Source organism: Myotis lucifugus, unplaced genomic scaffold (assembly GCF_000147115.1).
Source record: "Myotis lucifugus unplaced genomic scaffold, Myoluc2.0 scaffold_15, whole genome shotgun sequence".
NCBI lineage: Eukaryota > Metazoa > Chordata > Mammalia > Chiroptera > Vespertilionidae > Myotis > Myotis lucifugus.
This window is the reverse complement of record NW_005871063.1, coordinates 7,994,102-8,010,195: the sequence shown is the minus strand read 5'-3', so window position 1 is coordinate 8,010,195 and position 16,094 is coordinate 7,994,102. Positions and strand designations below refer to the sequence as shown.

Here is a 16,094-nt window from a genome sequence, read left to right as displayed (position 1 = left end):
GCTTTAATTTGCATTTCCCTGATAATTAGTGATGCTGAGCATCTTTTCATATGTCCTATTGGGAGAAATGTCTCTTCGGGTCCTCTGCCCATTTTTAAATCAAATCTTGTGTGTTGAGTTGCATGAGTTCATCAAATTTTGGATATTAACACATTATCACATCTACATTGCTCAATATCTTCTCCCATTCAGTAGACTGTCTTTTCGTTTTGTTGATGGTTTCCATTGATTAATATGATTGCAATTCTTAAAAAGTAGCTTGTAGTAAAATATACCAAAACATGAGCAGAAATGTCATACTTTTAGGTGCTATTATTACAGGTCATTTTAAATATTTTTAATTTTTTTTGAATTTTTCAATTATTCTACAATGACCATGTATTACATTTATAAACAATTTAAAAACATATACACAAAGTGACTTATTTTTCTGACTCCAAGTTTCTCCAGAGAGGTAGAATCAGAGAAAAGAAGTAAGGAGAAAAAGAGTAAGAAGCACTTATTTTTTTTAAAGCCAGATTTTATATAAGGTTATTAGTTCTGTTATATTAAAAAATACTGTTTTGAATTATTACTTTCTAGCTTTAAAGTTAAACAAAACTTACAGTATGATACCTCAGTTATAGCACATTTAATCATATCTCCAGAATAATATTTCCTTTGGAGATCAGTTGATATGTATTCTCCTGCTAAAGTAAACACTAAACTTTGCAGTAAAAGGAGACTATTAGATAATGGAAATGGCCAACTAGAGCTTATGAGTAAATTTATCACTACATTATGTCATAATTAGACCACAGGTTATTTAAAAAGGCAGGAAGTCTCTCTTTTGATGAACATTAACTCAAGAAAGTAGATGGATCATTAAAACTAAATCCCAAATTTCCTGTAGCAAAACTGCTGTGGTACTGAGCTTTGAGTATGGATATTGTTACCTGCAGAATGAGAAAAGAAGTCTGTGGAAATAAGCCAGAGAAGCCTATCAGAAAGACAAAAGAAAACCAGGAGAAAACAGGTTCATTAAAGGTAAGAAAGGAGTTTATAAAAAGTAGGAAGTTATCAACAGTGTCAACTACCAAAAAGAGATAGCAAAAAGATGAAGCAGAGTAATGAGGAAGATTTTGTTGTTGTTAATCCTCACCTAAGGATATATTTTTCCATTTGTTTTTAGAGAGAGTGGAAGGGAGGGGTGGGAGTGAAGAAAGAAACATTATCACCAATTTTGAACTTTTCTCTCTGTGACTAAAAAGCTTGCTTATTTTTAAAAATAAGAAGAGTTGCCATTTACTAAGTATTGCCATTAAACTTTTCACAAATGAGCAGCCTGACGCTCACTGAAGTGAAGCTTGCTGAAGGTCACAGCATTAGTTACTATATGAACCCAGTTTATTTCTTTTGAAAGCTCATAACGCTATTCTCTCCATATCATATTGCATACTTTCTGAGTATTTGAAATTATTCTATTTTCTTATTCAACAATGTCTCAAATTATAAGAAATTCCATACATTTAATGGCAAATTTTTATGGAAAAAGTATTATCACTTAAAGATAGAAATTGCTTATAGATACACATCCGAATTTCAGAAACGTCAAAAAATAAATGTCAAAATGTTAGTAACATGGTATAACACACTTTCATTATTTCCCCAAACTCTAGTCTATAATTTCTTATCAATCTTGGTAAGGATTCTATCAGAACATCAAGATTAGAATGCTTAAATATATTTAACTTCAGAACTCAATTCTATTAACTATCAGAGTGCATTCTTTGAATTTTCTAGCTTAGATTTGAAGAAATCTATTTTTGTTGTAGGCAAAAAGGTACTTCTTAAGTCACAATATGTAGGTTAATTTTTAACAGATAAGTAATTCTACAAAATGATGAAATAGTTAAACTAAATGTTTAATAAATTAGAAGGAATAAACTAATTGTATCTACATCTAGCATACATGAAATCTCACTCTCTCTTTTTTGAAGTTAGAATTTGAGTCTTTCTTATTCAGGGGTTACTTTCACAGCTCTGAGAATGGGCTAGCTTATATTAACTAGAACCATCATTTTGCAATGAACAATGTCTCTCACACTTTATATACAAATACTGGAATAAGAGTTTACATAATTAATACAGTCTACATCACCTCTGAATTTTTATATTGGTATATTATAAAACTCCATTTTAACATTTCAAATACTGGGTCTTACTAACTTTTGAAAAGAGGTAATGAAATATCTTTCAGCTTAAGTCCATATTCTTAGTAGGGGCCATTTTTTCTCCAAAATAATAAAAACAAATTTTTTTTTTAAACTACAGAATAATATTAAGTTGGTTATTTCTGAAAGACAACTCTATGAATGGCACCCGAGTGTACTTTGATTAATTATCTCAGTTGTGATTTAGTTTCTCATCACATATGGCATTCCACAGCATGCTATGGAAACACATCAAGCCCACATGCCATCCAAATTAGAAAATAGCTTGGTTTCTCCAGTTTGTAGTAAGTGTAACTTAATTTAGTTTTTCAATTTTGCATGTTAATATAGAAAACATTTGTCTAGTTTTAGAGGTTCCAAATCATTTTCTTTATGAATATGATGCTCAAATATATAAAAATGTATGTCATAAACACTGATAAATTTTACCAAGGGAAATAAATCATATATTTTAAAAGGTTTTTAAGGATACCTGACCATAATTTATTGAAGTAAACCAATATGCTTAATGTATATTGCACAAGCCCCATGAAAACTACCTTAAGTTACAGAACTAAACACATCAGCATAAATTCTAATTCTATTATAAAGAATAACCATAAACAATCTTTGTTCTGCTGAAAATTGTTACTTGATAAAAATATTACCTAGGGATAGGTTTCATAAACATGTCTGGAACAATAATATAAGCAACCTCTGTGAGCAGGCTATTATGACAAATAGATAGTAAGTTCAGTTCAGTATAACAACATACTCTAAAAAAAAGCACAGTGGACTTGTGAATGGCTATTACTTTTCATTGAATTCACAAATCATGTTGCTAGTCTGAAAGTATGATACTCCTTTAGGAACTAAGGGTTTAAAAGACATACAATTTTGCCTGCCAGGGAAAATCCAGAGTAACGGGCCACAGCTTAAACTTAGTCTAGGATAAGGTAGAACATTATTTGGAAGGTTGTGGGTTTTATCACACACAGTAGGAAGGAGGAAATCTAAAGTTTAAATTTTTTTTAAAATATATTTTATTGATTTTTTTACAGAGAGGAAGGGAGAGGGAGAGGGATAGCGAGTTAGAAACATCGATGAGAAAGAAACATCGATTCAGCTGCCTCTTGCACGCCCCCCACTGGGGATGTGCCCACAACCCAGGTACATGCCCTTGACTGGAATCGAACCTGGGACCCTTGAGTCCGCAGGCCGACGCTCTATCTGCTGAGCCAAACCAGCTAGGGCTAAATTTTTAACTATAGCCATCATCAAGGATAACCAGAGTTTATCCCCAGAGTTTTAATTCTCAAACTTTGAGTAAGTCTACAAACCACAACAGATTTGTTCTATGGGATTGTAATGGAGGGCACTGCACACAATCTTTCTCCAGATTTTTACCTGCCTGTATCAGTGAAAAGGCCAATCATCACTCATAAAGCTTAATAAAGTGCACTGTTGTAAGCCTTACTGCTTGTTACACAAGTGAGAGAAGAATACCGAATTAAGATGGTTAAGTGGTATAAATTTTACCTGAAAATGACTTCTCTGTCAACTGTGCTAAATTCAAAGACTTAAATTTTAACCTAATGTCAGAAAAAATCCGAGGCCAAATGAATAGTTAAAATATTACAAAGTCCTTTTCCATGAGTCAGTTATGTGCTTCAAATTTCAAAGGACCTTAAAGGATAACTCATTTTAATTTTATATTTTTCACAAATCTTCATAATACATAAAATTCAGACATTCAATTTCTAATATTTCTAGGTTGAATTAAATGTGCTCTCTTAATGTATTGTAGCAAATACTCCTTGGAGATTGTTCTGTTCCATTCTTAAAGGGGCAAAATTCTCAATGACTATTTTACTTAAACTAAATATTTATATATGTCATTTCAACATAAGTATATAGGTTATAGGATTCTAGTTGTTCAATGAAGAAAATTTGGAAAATAAAACAGAAATGAAAAAATATCATACTTCCCTTACTCAGGGATTTTTAATAGAATGATTATCAAAAAGTACCACTTGTCTCATTTGGCATTTGTAGTTCCAGAAAATCTTCCATAGGAATTTGGATGAGATTTCTATGCATATTTATGACTTATAAAGAGTAGCATACTAGAAAGATCAAATACAAGCAAACCACATGCAGGTCTCCATGCTAAGACAGCTCATCTTGTACTAGTCAGATAATGACCTGTCATGTTTACTTTATGGCTTTTCACAAAACAGAGCTTAAACAAGGATGAAAAGGTAAAATCATAACTGGCAAAGTCACTGTAAAATATGGGATGTAAATTTAAATTCTCAGTGGCACTTGTGAATATAGATGACTTGGATGAATCACTTTTAAAATAAATATTTATACATGTTCATTAACCATGTCAAATAAGTTCTTCGTTTTGGGTGTTTCAGCCACAGAAGTTTAGATCTATATTAAGTATACCCTAGAAAAAGACTGAATAGTGAACTGTGCCCTACATCAACCAAAGAACTTGTATACATACATATATGCATAACCCCTGGACACAGACAATAGGGTGGTAGAGGTCTGGAGCAGGGGCAGGGGCATGCGGGGGTGGGGTGGGCTAGAAGGGTCAATGGGGGGAAAGGGGGACATATGTATTACTTTCACCAATAAAGATTTAATTTTTAAAAAAGTAAAACCTTTGCCTGAGATTATAATTTTCAATATAACTTTTAAATTTTAAATAATAAACTTTATTGAAATAAGTTAATTTAATACCTCAAAAAAATACAATATTGTCTATCTTATATGTAAGTATACACTGTAATTTTTAAGTGTCAGCTAAAGTTTAATTTGGGTTTTGCATTGTGTGTATTTGTTTTACAATTCTAAAAAAGTTACTTTTTAGCTTGAAAACTTTAATAACTGAAGAATTCATAAAATACATAAAAGTTATTATTCCTGACTGCTTTTAATTTGAGGAGCTTATAAAAATATAAACATCCACCCTTAGTCCCTCTCTCTCTCTCCTTCCTGAACAATTCAGTCTAAAAGCCATCAAGTTATGGTAAACAAAGTAGGTATCAATGTAGGGTGGAGGTAAAGGGTGAAAGAGATTAATTTTGTATCAGAGGATTAATCATGTAAGAATATACAGGGTGTCCCAAAAAATGTATACACGGTGTATATACAGTGTTTATTAAAATACATTTCATTTTCAAAATGTAATAGAGTCTATAGAGCTATCAGCTGTTAAGTGTGTGACAGCATTATGTCTAAAATTACAATGTATATACATATCTTATCAAAATGTGTCACAGAGACACAAAGTGAGCAAATGCCAATAGATTTGCTCAGTGTAGGGCAAACCTTCAATTTGTAAAAAATACAGTATCTGTGAAGTGCAATAAAAAAAGATATACCTGTACATACATCTAGTCTTTGGCACTGTCAACTGAGAAGAGCTAGTAGGAGCAACATCCCATGAGCACACCTAGTACCCATTATCTTAGTTTCTAAATACCATTCTCTACTAAGAGGAACCAGAGTTCCTTGGAGAAATATCTGGTTCCAGGAGTAGGGGGATGGGAAGTGCAAACTGAGCCTGGAACATTTTTAGTAAGAATATACTCAAAGATTGCTGTTCATGTCAAAAGGACACAAATGCCAAGTTGAAGAGACAGACATCAGCCTGAAGCCATTCACCAAATTTGGGACAATTTGAACATCAAAATAATAATAAAGCCACAGGGGGAAAAAACAGAAAATGAAAATTTGATGAGGAATAAGATATTTAATAGTTTCAAGGTTCTTCCCCACAATTTACTTATTAATTAGAAAGAGGAAGAGAACGGAGACTTCCAGATAACTCCTTGATTCAAGTAATTAAAGTTAACATCACCAGCTATGGTTCAAATCAAAATCATGTGTCACCTGATAGAAAGTATACTGCAGCACATCAAAGATACGTAACTGCTCTGTAATCTTCAAAAGTGGCAAGATAATAAAAGTCAAAAATTGTCAGACAAAGATTAGAGACTAAAGAAACATGAAAACTAAATGCAGCAAGTGATTCTGTACTGGATCCTTTTGCTATAAAGGACATTACTGGGCAAATGGCAAAACTTGAATGGGGTTTGAGGATTATATGGTAATAATGTATCAACATTCATTTCCTGATTTGGGGAGGATATATTTTTAATATGTAGGAGGATGAAAACACACTAACAGATGTAAAGCAGAGGTGTGACAAATACACTTTCTGAAAGATTACTCAAGTAGCAGTATTAGGACTATGGTCTTCAAATACTAAAAATATTTAAATAGCTTTTCAATCACTGGTCAAACAGTTTAGCAAATACAATGCAAGTTTTCTAACAATGTGCCATCCTAATGGATTTCCATTCAGAGTTCAAAGACCTACTTAATTCCTAGTAGAGAGGAAGAAACAAACAAACAAAAATACCTACTCTTCTCAATGGCTACAGGCACGTAACTGCATTTAGGAAATGTATGATGCACTCCCAAACTATGTGAAATATGTCCCCTTGCATTTTCAATATCCGTTACTATAACTTAACAAAGCCACTCTTTATGTTTAATATAATGCTACAAATTTATAGTAGTATAGAGCCTTTCAAAAGAATGTATGCAAAAATACATATTTATAAAAGGCAATAAATCCTTTTTCAAAAATTGCTTTCCTAATTTGCTTGGTAAGGTTAGGAGGAACCCTAAACAAAAACAAAACAAAACAAAAAAACACACTTAAAAAATTATTTTAGACTACAAAGAGTCCCACAAGAAAACTATTTAAAATATATAGTATGCCACTATTTGTTCATTTAAATTCAACTTCTGGAAAGCATTTTAAAATTATGCAATAAAACCTTTTGATATTAAATATGCTCCCTCTTAAATCTGGGTCTTAATAAAATTAATGGAAAATAATTCTTGATATTGTATAGTTTAAAACCTCGTGCAAAATGTTTTATTTATTATTAAATAAAATGCCTACTATGTTCTATGTTAATAATTATTGTACAAACATATAAACTTTTAATAAATATGTTACTTTATTTTTTTATTTTTTTAAAAATATATTTTATTGATTCCTTACAGAGAGGAAGGGAGAGAGGCAGAGAGTTAGAAACATCAATGAGAGAGAAACATCGATCAGCTGCCTCCTGCACATCTCCCATTGGGGATGTGCCCGCAACCAAGGTACATGCCCTTGACCGGAATCGAACCTGGGAACTTTCAGTCCGCAGGCTGACGCTCTATCCACTGAGCCAAACCAGTTTCGGCTAAATATGTTACTTTATAAGATCTTTAAATATTTTTTTCTGTAAAACTATTTTTAATAAATAAACATTTACAGATGACCTCTGTGGTAAGCTGGAGCAAATAATTTTAACTATTGATAGAAAGAATACTTTTGATTCCCTGATTAGATAGGAATTCAGTATCAATTTTAACTTACCCTAGGACAGATAAATGCATATAAGTGGTATTTTAAAAAAGATGGTTTGATGTCCATATTACAATAGACAGTTAAGGAAGAACAATTTGATTAACCCACAGCTGACCAGAATGTCTTAATTCAAATATATTCAATATTTCTGTCAAATGAACCAAAGCATTAGGAGTCCAGCTACTCACATACTTTAAAGAAACACAATAATCTTAAACTGTAGATTACTACCACTTAAGGGTATAATATTGATATACAAAAGACATAACTTTAATAGTTTATTTCTTGAAATAAACTGTTAAAGACCTTATTAGAAATGTCATCCTTCCTACTTAGCTAAAATATCAGAAATGAATTTTAGAATATAAAAACTAGTTTAAAAATACAGATAATATAAACATTCACAATATACTTATTTATGTTAAGATGAGTCATCTACAAAATAAAACTGGATTTTGCTGATTATTCTTTTAGTTAACATTTATACATATGACTCAAGTCAGAATTTCCCTGCTATTCCCTATTCCCCAGGTGTGGTAAATTAGCAGAGGGTGACTTTTTTGGCTACCATAGCACTATTTAATCTATTACAATAATATAGAGACCATACAAAACAGCTAAAATATTTCATAGAGGAAATTTATATAATTTAGTAGAGCTATTTATTCCTTAACTTAAGGGCAATAAAATCACTGTGGCAATATATTTTTTTAAATTGCATTAGATTAAAATATTAACCCTTCATATTCCAATTCTCTTTAAAGTTAGGAAGCTGATGGTAGATATAGAAAAGCCATCAAAATGAAGGGAAACAATACTTTTCCTTATAGGCTTTCCCCCTTACCTTAGAAGATGAAGAATCACACTCCTGACATATCCATCCATAGCCTGTTTGTTTAGGAGACTTTTTCAAAGGAGGATCCAAACAGCCAAAATGGTAGCACAGTCTGCATTCATCACATCTGCAGGGTAAACAGATTGAAGGTATATCTAAATAATATTTTAGAAAGCATCTTTTTCAAAGACAAATAGCAAACGATTGCCCCTTTCAACTTTATCATTGTTAATTCTACCTTTAGCTCACAAGATTATTAAATTAGTGTTTATGACAAAAACAATCTAAACCTAAAATAATGGTAGGAAAAACAAAATATAACAAATTTAACAAATGATAAAAAAATATCATTCAGAACACTTTGTAATAGAAATGTTAAGGACATATGAATGAATATATGTGTTTAAAACTAACACAATTTTGATTTTGAACTTTAAGAATTAATCATTTGCCCATTAGATAGCTTAAAAACATATGATACATATAATTCAAGATTATGAATTCATTTCACTACATTGTGATTATTCTAAAAATTTGTAGAACTCTAAGCAATTCTACAGGCTACGTACACTTATCTGTAATCAATTCTATACAATTTATATCTCATCACTCTTTCTCAAAGTTAATGTAGATTATAAATAAACTTTCCAAATTTTATAGCATGCTATCACAATCTATAGCAAATAAAAATCATTCTAAGAACTAGATGTAATTTTCTCAAAATTTACCTGTCACTTTTTCTCAGTGTATTTGGTTTTCAAAGGGCTTCCTAGTACATTTTAAATCTTTTTAATAAATGTTTTGGTAGTGTCTTTGCAACCTATGATGTACAAAATCTAAGAAAACTATCATACCTATTCTTCGTTTCAGACAATCTCATCCTGCTGACAATGAAGAAAGATCTGTATTATTTCAGTGTCTTATAAAAATAATTTTTTATCAGTTGGAATGACATGACCAAAATTTAACAACAAATAACAAAGATGTATACATCTTATAGAAAGACTTATATTCCTCCCTTTCTTTGTGCTCTTTTTAAGTAAAAAAAAAAAATACTTTCTCCAAATCAATCTGTCAGATTCTCTTCATATATTGTTTCTCTTACTGATTGAAAACTTTAAAAGTTGAGATATCCACAACTAAGAAACCAAGGGGAAAATTATAGGGCCCACGTTACTTGAATATATACTAACTACTAGTTAATAACCTTTCTTAGAAAAAAGGGGAAACAGCTATTTTATACACAACACACAAAAACTGTTGATTTTTCTAAAATCACAATAAATAGGATTACAAATATACATTTATACTAAATATTTCATATAATGCTACAAAACCCAATCTCTCAAAGAACCATTTTAGGAATCAAGAGTTTTCAGAAAAGTTAGCAACTTAGCCAAGTTATTCAGGTATAAAGAAGCTTAAAACACAATTATATGTCATAAACTTATGCATTTCTTCCTCTACAACATTCTCCTTATTAGACTCAAGAAATGGAGTTAGTGGGGGGAAAAGTTTACTGTGATAATTCTAGCTATGGAAAAAAATAAAATCAAATAAGAATAATAGTACTTTATTTATTATGCCAGTATTATAAATGAACCATCCAAATTATATTTAAAAGCAGTTAAAATATTTAAATATCTGTGTTCTGACATTAAGAAATAATAGATAATACTAGCTAACATCAAATATAATACAGACGAAATGACAAACCCACACAATTTATGTTCTTTCTTCTCAATTCAATTTATTTAGCTTTCAATAGTTAAAATTTCTGTTAAACATATGGATGGTTATGAGACCTTTAGAGTATAAACATTTCTGAGTTTATGAGAATGTAGAAATTTCTAGATAGCTGAGGCCATATTCCTTCCAGCAAACTAGTATTTCAGTCGTCTTTGAAAGGGAAATTTGAAAAGAATCACATTCTTTACTTCAAGAAAACACATTAAACATAATTTACACGCTCTCTGTCATCTCAGGGTCATGAGTATGGGTAACAGATGTTGCTATGTGTCTAACAGTGTATCAGCCTTTTGTGTTTGGAGTGAATAACATCAATCTGCTGTTCTGTCTGAATTCTTGTATTCAACATTTTTTTATGTTTTCAGAGTCCTCACTTGCTTGAAAAGTATCAGCCACTGTTTTCTGATCTTGTCAGTGTATTTGTTTAAGCAGCATTTCCCCAACAGTAATTTGTTATGGATTCAGAAACCAGACCACTAACCTCATTAAGACAAATTGACAGTAAAAAGACACAAAAATGAGAATTTCTACTGAGCTAAGTATATGGACACAATTTTCAGTGACTATATTTTTTGCTTAACTTTAGGTTTTTGGGCAATGATCCTTACAGTTCAGAATGCCAATAATCTGGGCTCTTGATAGGTTAGATGTTAATGTTTTCCTAGTTCATATCAAATTACAACATAATTACTGCATATTTCCTTTATAACTGTCAAAATAACTTATACGTTAAGATTTCCATTGTATAATTCAAGTCAAACACCATGATGAATATAAAGGTGAATCTTAATTCATTATTTTTTACCTTCATGTACGCAGGTGATTCTTGCTGGAATAGCTATGCATTTCCAGCTAATAAACTAAGAACAAGTTTGTTACATTGATATAGTTCCAATTTGTAGATGATTTCAGCTAATAGTAAAATCAAGTTATCTTTCAGCTCAAGAATAAATGCAAAAGCGTAAAGAAAGGTTTATATGCTAGATTTCTTAGGATATAATATTGAAGTATATGCCATTTGGAAATGAGCTGATCCTTACTAATTCTTTCAATAGTGACACATTTTAGAGTGACTTAGTCTACATGTGGAGCTCTGATGTATTTGTGATGGGGCCCAGAGGAGAGGAAGAATTTGCTTGTCTGAATTAAGGGTGATACTTATCTCAGGTTATAGCTCGCTCACCAGTAAATAAAAAACTGCAATTCCAAGACTCAATTTAAAAAAGGAGTAGTTAGTACACTTAGGAACTGCCAAAATCCAGGAGAGAAAATAAACAAAAACAAAAAGAAATAACTCAATCTTGAAATCATTAGCTCTGTTAATAAATAAATATACAAATGTAAGCTCTTTCTAGAAATAACTAAAATTATTTCCATGAGGAAAAAATCTGGTTTTTTTCTACACTAGAATATTGAAGAAATCTTTGTGCTGATAAAAATATACTGAATGACACAATGAACTTGAGCAGAATTTGCAAGAATATACCAGACAAATGTAAGAGATATCATTAAGAATCCTAGGAATCAAATAACAATGTAAATGATGAAAACAGTGGGTTTCTTATTTCACGCACACACACACCATTTGATAAACTTTAGCAAATTCTGTCAGAACAAATTCTGGCTCTGTTACAAATTTATATCATTTTAAAAACTCAAAAATTAGAAATATATAAGGGCCTGCAATCATTCTGCTACCTAAAAGCAAAGTAGAGTTGAAGTAGTTAGTGATGAAATTATTATTGTTTGTCTCTACCTCTACTTCTTACATATACTTGGAAATACATAATTATAGTGCATATATAGTATATATTTATCAAAATAGTGAATAAAATGTTTTAAAAATCTTTTGCAAAAGCAGTCATTGACCCACAAAAGCATAGTGATATAATAATATACTTTATTAAATAATGCAAATGTCTATGTAATAAAAACAGACTATTATACCAATAGCACATGTTAAATAGGAAGGAAATGTCTTAAAATATTCAAAGAGAATATAAAATGATCCTGTAAAGAAACACTATGAAATTTTTAATAAAATGCAAACTGGATGCTTAAAGAAGTATTCTTTAAACATCTAATAAATAATGTACACATTAACACTATAGGGCACTCTAAAATTACAATTTTAAATGAGATTAAATGAACCCCATATATAAGATAAAAGGAAAACTGATTGTTTAATTAGATTCTTATTAAATACAATTTCCTAGGCATCAGATTAATAATGGATCCAGATAATAAAGCAGCTATATATATGGCCTTTTTCACAATAATTTAACAAAATGCAGTGAGCAAATAAACATATTTCTATATGTATTTAAAATACTTACTTAGCACATGGTTAAGTAAAGCACCCTAGACAAAGAAGAGGAAGAAAAGGATTTATGTTCATATGTCCTATGATCCATATAACAAGCAATCGATCATGTTTATCTGATTGCTGAGAATACATACAATTCAAAGAGAGACAACTGATTTATTTCCTCCTGTGCCCAAGAAACAGGCTAAAAACCAATGTTTCAAAGGGTTTAACTCCCCTAATATCCAGTTGATAATTTCACTGGGAGAGTACACTAAGTAACTACTTTTTAAACTAACAGAAACAATTAAGTGCATGTCCTATGCATATAATTTGTAACTAAAATAAATGTCAGGAAGAAGCGATATCCCCAACATGTGATTTGAAAAGGAATGTATGGTTTTTTTATGATCAAGTTGATCCATAATCAAGCTATTTTTTATGTCATGAAAACATTTTATTTAGATCCCTTCCAGGTCTATATGGAGTAAAATACAATACTGACTCTAAACATAGATACTATTACATCTGTTCACTTAAAAAAAAAAAAAAACAAACACCACCCTAAATACTGAGAGAATTCATAGATTGGATTTTTTTACTTTTCCATCATTCCATGTATAAGTTCTATACAAGAAAGATAAAAAGAATTGGTCTTGAATATTAATTTAGATCCCTTCTAGGTCTATATGGAGTAAAATACAATACTGACTCTAAACATAGATACTATTACATCTGTTCACTTACAGTAACCAATTACTGCAGTTACTCATTTTAAAAGATGGAGAAGATGCATGTCTGTGGCCCATGAGTTAAATCACTTTTAACATAATACAAACACGCACAAAATTCTGCATTCTACAATATTAGAGTAACATTTAATATCAATAAAGACATTTTTTCTTTTATTTTACAATCATAGTTTAAACCACTTATATAAGCATTTTCTAAACAAAATAACTAGAAAATGTCTTTATAGCATATTTCACAAATATAAGACTAATGTGAAGGCCTTACACACTTTTTTCATTAGTGCCACTATAGACTTTTATCACAGCCAGTAATGAATGAAAGAGTGGTAAGAAAGAACTATTTTTTATACATGAAAGTATATTCATTGGAAAAATATATGGATAATTATCAAAATCCTAATTCATATTTAATGATCACTTAAATAACAAGATCACTCCAGTTAGCTACATCTGCACAACCAGGTAACAAGATTAAAAGTGAAACAAAAAAATGAAACATGAAATCAAAGAATTCATATAAAAATACACAGTAAGGTCAACTACCTCTTCACAGCATGAGAGAATGATTCAACATTTCCATACCTGAAACACGTCTGCTTTGTTCTTTAATAAACTGATCTCCATCTGCTCATGCCCCTGGAAATGTTTCAGCCGTACAACCTGCTGTGCTCAAGCCCCACATAACTTTGTATTTACCTGTTCATAATTAACTAATTATGCCCTAATCAATAGTGTAGATCTTCATTTTACAATGTAAATCAGATAAATGAGATAATGGCTAGGGGTCAATCTCATTTTATTTACAAAGCCCAGCGTGAGCATCCAATTTCATTATTTCTTATGTGCCTGAACAGCAGTGAATCTTATCAGCAGACCTGCAGAAAGTCTTAGAGGGAGTGCTGGGAGAAAGAGGTCTACGTTTTTATTAAGAATGTATTTGCAAAGCATGTCCATCTCAGAAATATTTTTATGCACAATCCTTAGTATACGTAAAACGTAACAAAGTGCTGACTCAGATTACAGAAAAAGATTTCTGCCTTCATATGCCATACAGCACTAAAGCTGAATCTCTTATACAAGTTTCAACCCATCAAAAACTATTTCAGAAAATAAAATTAACAATGTTAATACTTCATTCTGCTGCAGAGAGTCCTTCTAAATTCCTTGAATAGATTTTGGTGAAATATTCATAAAATATGCCATACTGTGAATCAAGCAAAACAGTGGTAACTTTTGTCAAATAAAGAATATTAAGTGTTTAAAAAGGGGGGGGGGGAAGAGGGGACATCTGTAATAGTCTCAACAATAAAAGATTAAAATTAAAATAAAAAGAGTGGTCTCATTAAGTAGTAGAATATAAACCCAGGAAAATACGATAATGGGTGTGAATATTCTTATTGTTTATGGTCAGTAATCAGTTTTTAATATTATAAATGTAAAATTAGATTAAAATTCAAGAAACACATAATTAACAAAGATATTTAATGATACAGAAATATCATTTCTAAATTTAAGATGGATAAAGGTTAGGGCTAAATTTTGTTTTCATGTTCAAATATCCTAATTTCAAATCTTTTTCAAAAAGAATTAGAGGATTATGGATGAAGATACATGTTTCTTGATTCATTTCTGAATCTAAAATATTGCTTCCCTCATAATAGGTATAAAATAAACATTTAACTGAATTTATGAAAATGAAGAAATGATATTGTATGTGTTGTAGATGAAACTACCACAAACATTTTTATACGGAAACAAATATTTTTAAAAATGTAAGTGCCTTTTTAAGGATATTAAAACAACAATCAATCAATGTCAATCACAACACAATGATTCTTTCAAAAATATATACAAATGGTTCTCAAAGTGGTGTCCCTGGCCGGCAGCATCAGCATCACCTGGGGACTTGATAGGAATGCACATTTTCAGGCCTCACTGCAAACCCACTGCATCAGAAACTGCTGGGAGCCAGGAGGAGGGAGTAAAGCAGGGAGAAAGAAGAGGAGGAGGGAAATATGGCAGAAATCCTGATGCACTGTAAAGGCTGAGAACCACTACTTGTGTCATTCTTGTATTCCAGTCATTTCATTTCCTTTCTGATATTTTAGTGTTTTTTTCTTTCCCCGTTGCATAACAAACAGCCATCATTAATCTATTGTGCAGTTTTCTCTCACATTTGTCTGTGAATTGGTCCATATTTTATTAAGCACATATTAGTATTTTCTTTGCATAGCAACTGGACCATTATGGTAAAAATTAATTTTGTACCGTGAAAGCATTTAGATTATCTGGAGAAAGTGTTTTCTACTCCCTTCAGAAGTTCTCTTATTCCAAATACCTGTTTCTAGGACCAATAATTACGAGTTATGCAGTTTATATTTGTGATGGGTGACAAATATTCTTAGGGCTAGCCTATCTACCACTGAAGGCTGCAAGACAGAGAATAATAATGTAGTATTCTAATTAGAACCAGGGTGGAAGGGATTGTGATTAATGGTTATACCAAAACCACAAGGCTTAATGATTTCTAAGGAAATCTAAAATTATCACTAGCAATTTCTCACCATATATCAAAGGAGGGCCAGGGTATAACACATTAGCACATTCTTTTCAGAAAATGGCAATGTGTAATTTTTCTTAAAATCAGTTGGAGTCCAGGCAATACTAATAATTATCAACATTAGTAAACTTATGTAGTAATAAATAGTAAGTCCTTTCTTATTCTTAAAACAAAAGCTTACTGGTTTGCTATAGGTAGTAATACTTTTCCTCCAATGTTATAAGAACTTTTGATAATCCTTAATCTCAGTTT

General features: G+C 31.0%; 1 protein-coding gene across 3 annotated transcripts in view; it reads right to left on the bottom strand.

The window, feature by feature from the left end:
• PHF14 (PHD finger protein 14) overlaps nucleotides 1-16,094 on the bottom strand; it is a 154,274-nt gene that overhangs the window by 46,039 nt on the left and 92,141 nt on the right. For all 3 annotated transcript variants that reach the window (XM_006085019.3, XM_006085018.3, XM_023750760.1), the window contains exon 17: nucleotides 8,486-8,603. In XM_006085019.3, the coding sequence (XP_006085081.1) occupies nucleotides 8,486-8,603 (118 nt within the window). The remainder of the gene's footprint in view (nucleotides 1-8,485; nucleotides 8,604-16,094) is intronic.